The sequence below is a fragment of the Myotis davidii genome, unplaced genomic scaffold, assembly GCF_000327345.1.
Source record: "Myotis davidii unplaced genomic scaffold, ASM32734v1 scaffold290, whole genome shotgun sequence".
NCBI lineage: Eukaryota > Metazoa > Chordata > Mammalia > Chiroptera > Vespertilionidae > Myotis > Myotis davidii.
The window spans coordinates 211355-214133 of NW_006285049.1; the positions used below are offsets into that span (position 1 = coordinate 211355).

Below are 2779 nucleotides of genomic sequence, written 5' to 3' on the forward strand. Positions count from 1 at the left end.
TTTACCACACTCGCAAAATCGCACACAGCCAACCATACACGCAGTATGGTATCGCGATTCGCGATTTTGCGCTATCATACTGGGTGTATGGTCGGCTGTGTGCGATTTTGCGAGTGTGGTAAAATCGCATAACAGCAAAATCGCATAACAGCCGAGCATACACCCAGCAGCGCTGCTGATGCCTGAACGGTATGTGGAATGAAGTGGGCGGGCATCGGGAGGCCACTATGGCACGGGGCAAGCACTATGGGCAGTCTATCTGAAGTGTACCTGGCGTATAAGACGACCCCCCACTTGGAGGCATATTTTTCAGGGCCAAAAAATCGTCTTAAATGCCGGCAAATACGGTAAGTGTATTTAATCCCTTGAAAAGCATTAATTGCCAAGAATTTTAGATACACTGATTTGATTGTGCTGTAGTATGTATTAACTTTATCTGATCTCTAAAAGATGAGAGCTGAACATATATATCCTGTATAATAAAAGCCTAATATGCTAAGTGTCCGACCGGTCGACCAGTTGCTATGACACATACTGACCCCCAGGGTGCAGATGCTCCAACTGGTAGGTTAGCTTGCTGCTGGAGTCCAGCAAATTGGGACTGGGCAAGACGGGCCGGACACGCCCTGGAGCCCTCTCGTGGTCTCTCCCTGGCCCCAATCGTGCACCAGTGGGGTCCCTCAGCCTGGCCTGCACCCTCTCGCAATCTGGGACCCCTCAGGGAATGTCAGAGAGTTGGCTTCGGCCTGATCCCCTCAGGCCAGGGCGAGGGACCCCACCAGTGAACGAATCCATGCACCAGGTTTAAGTCTCCATACCAACCCAAAGCCTGTTGTTAGCAATTGAAGATCTTGGAAGACGATGGAGAGAAAAGACTTAAGTCATTTATGTTTTTATGGATATTGATCCTCCAAGGCAGAGATAATTGCAGAGATAGAATGAATCTTTGACTGGTTGGTATTCTAACTACTTCTTTCTCTCTTTCAGCCTCTCACAAGTGGGCTTTATTACTATTATATCATGGAATTGGCCTTTTATTGGTCTCTAATGTTTTCTCAGTTTACAGACATTAAAAGAAAGGTAAGGACACTGGTTCCCTTGATTCCCAGTAACTTATTGCATCCTCCTTCCTAGAAGCTACCATTACTGCCATTGTGATGGATTCTCTGTCCTAACTGGGACCACAGAAAAGGAAGAAAGTAGGTTAGCTCTTTGTAATGTTCTCAGAAATGAGACTTGACTAATGAAGAAGTATATTTGAGGCCTTCAGGGTAGCCAAGATGAGAACAGTTAATCACTAAGCATACCCTTTTCTTTATTTTTCTCTAAGGCTCTTACGTGTGGAAAGCTCAGGAAACTAGTCAGAACTTAGGGATAGAAAGGCATGATCCAGGACAGTCTGAATCCATAATGGCTAAATTTGGCTTTTGCTTGGCATTAGGGGCCCTGGTTCTCTTTCTGCTTTTCCTTCTTGGTGACCCCACTTAAAGAATTTCAACTGGAGGGAGTTCTACATTATTTTGTTTACCGTTTTTTTGCTATTATTTAGGAAACAAAGATTCAGAAAAGTGAGTTGACTTGTCCACATAGTGACAAATTTGGAAATGACTTAAGTTTTTTATAACTAGACAGAATCTTCACCTCTTATTGTTGTCCACCTGACATAATGTAGTTCCAGCAGCTCTAGCCCTAATCTGTTACTAACCTATGGTTATTTTTGGTGAGAAAATCAAAATTAGCATTTATGGGAATGGACTGAAACTAATCTGGGTTGTTAGTTGTTACATAACCTACAAGCTTGATACTCAAATCAGGTGCTTTTCACTCTCCTATGGTCAGGAGAGACAGGTCCCCTTATTAAAATTTTATTTTAATACGTGACACAAATATAAAGGTTTAAAGACATACTGGAATGTATACTTTTGAACCCATCCCCAACTCAAGAACTAGAATATATCACTGTATCTGTCTATGTAGAAAACATAACTTTTCATCCTTCTTTCTCGTGCCTTCTCCCACCTTCTGTTCCTCACTGGGCTAAGACGTATTTATTAGCTATGTCTGATAACTCAGGTATTTAGAGATTTCTTCAGGTCTACCTTTGGCATTGGAATCCAAGAAGAAATTAGAGATTTTTGTATTTTTTGTTAATCCTCACCAGAAGATATTTTTCCCTTTGATTTTTTTAGAGAGAGTGGAAGGGAGGGAGAGAGAGAGAGAGAGAGAGAGACAGACAGACAGACAGACAGACATCGATGTGATAGACCAACTGGTTGCCTCCCGCACATGCTCCCCCAAACCTGCAACCTAGGTATGTCTCCTTGACCAGGAATTGAGCCGACACCCTTTGATGTGCAGGCTGATGCTCCAACCATTGAGCAACACCGGCCAGGACTAAATTAGAGCTTTCAATCTGCTTTAAGCTTTATTAACATAGATTATGGGTCACTGATATAGAGAGTTTGGGTCAAATGCTAGGCAGCTTTTTAATGGAGAGTTTAAATAAAATGGAACTTCTAAGGCTAGGATAAGATCTTCAGAGAACAATGCAGGGCATTGGATTCAGGAAGAACCAAGATGGCGGCATAGGTTAACGCCGGAGTTTGCCGCCTCGAACAACCATTTCAAAAGTGAAACTAAAAGACGGAAGGGACATAATCCAGAACCACAGGAACGGTGGCTGAGTGGAAGTCCTACAACTAGGAGGAAAGCGTAAAGCATTCGGACACTCAGAGGAGGCGCAGTGCTGAAGGCAAATTCTGAGGTGCGGAGTGCGCGG

General features: G+C 43.4%; 1 protein-coding gene across 2 annotated transcripts in view; it reads left to right on the top strand.

Annotated features, from left to right (window-relative positions):
* The window catches only part of CERS5 (ceramide synthase 5), a 19444-nt gene that overhangs the window by 7490 nt on the left and 9175 nt on the right, over positions 1 to 2779 (top strand). For both annotated transcript variants that reach the window (XM_015558565.1, XM_015558564.1), the window contains exon 6: positions 988 to 1080. In XM_015558565.1, the coding sequence (XP_015414051.1) occupies positions 988 to 1080 (93 nt within the window). The remainder of the gene's footprint in view (positions 1 to 987; positions 1081 to 2779) is intronic.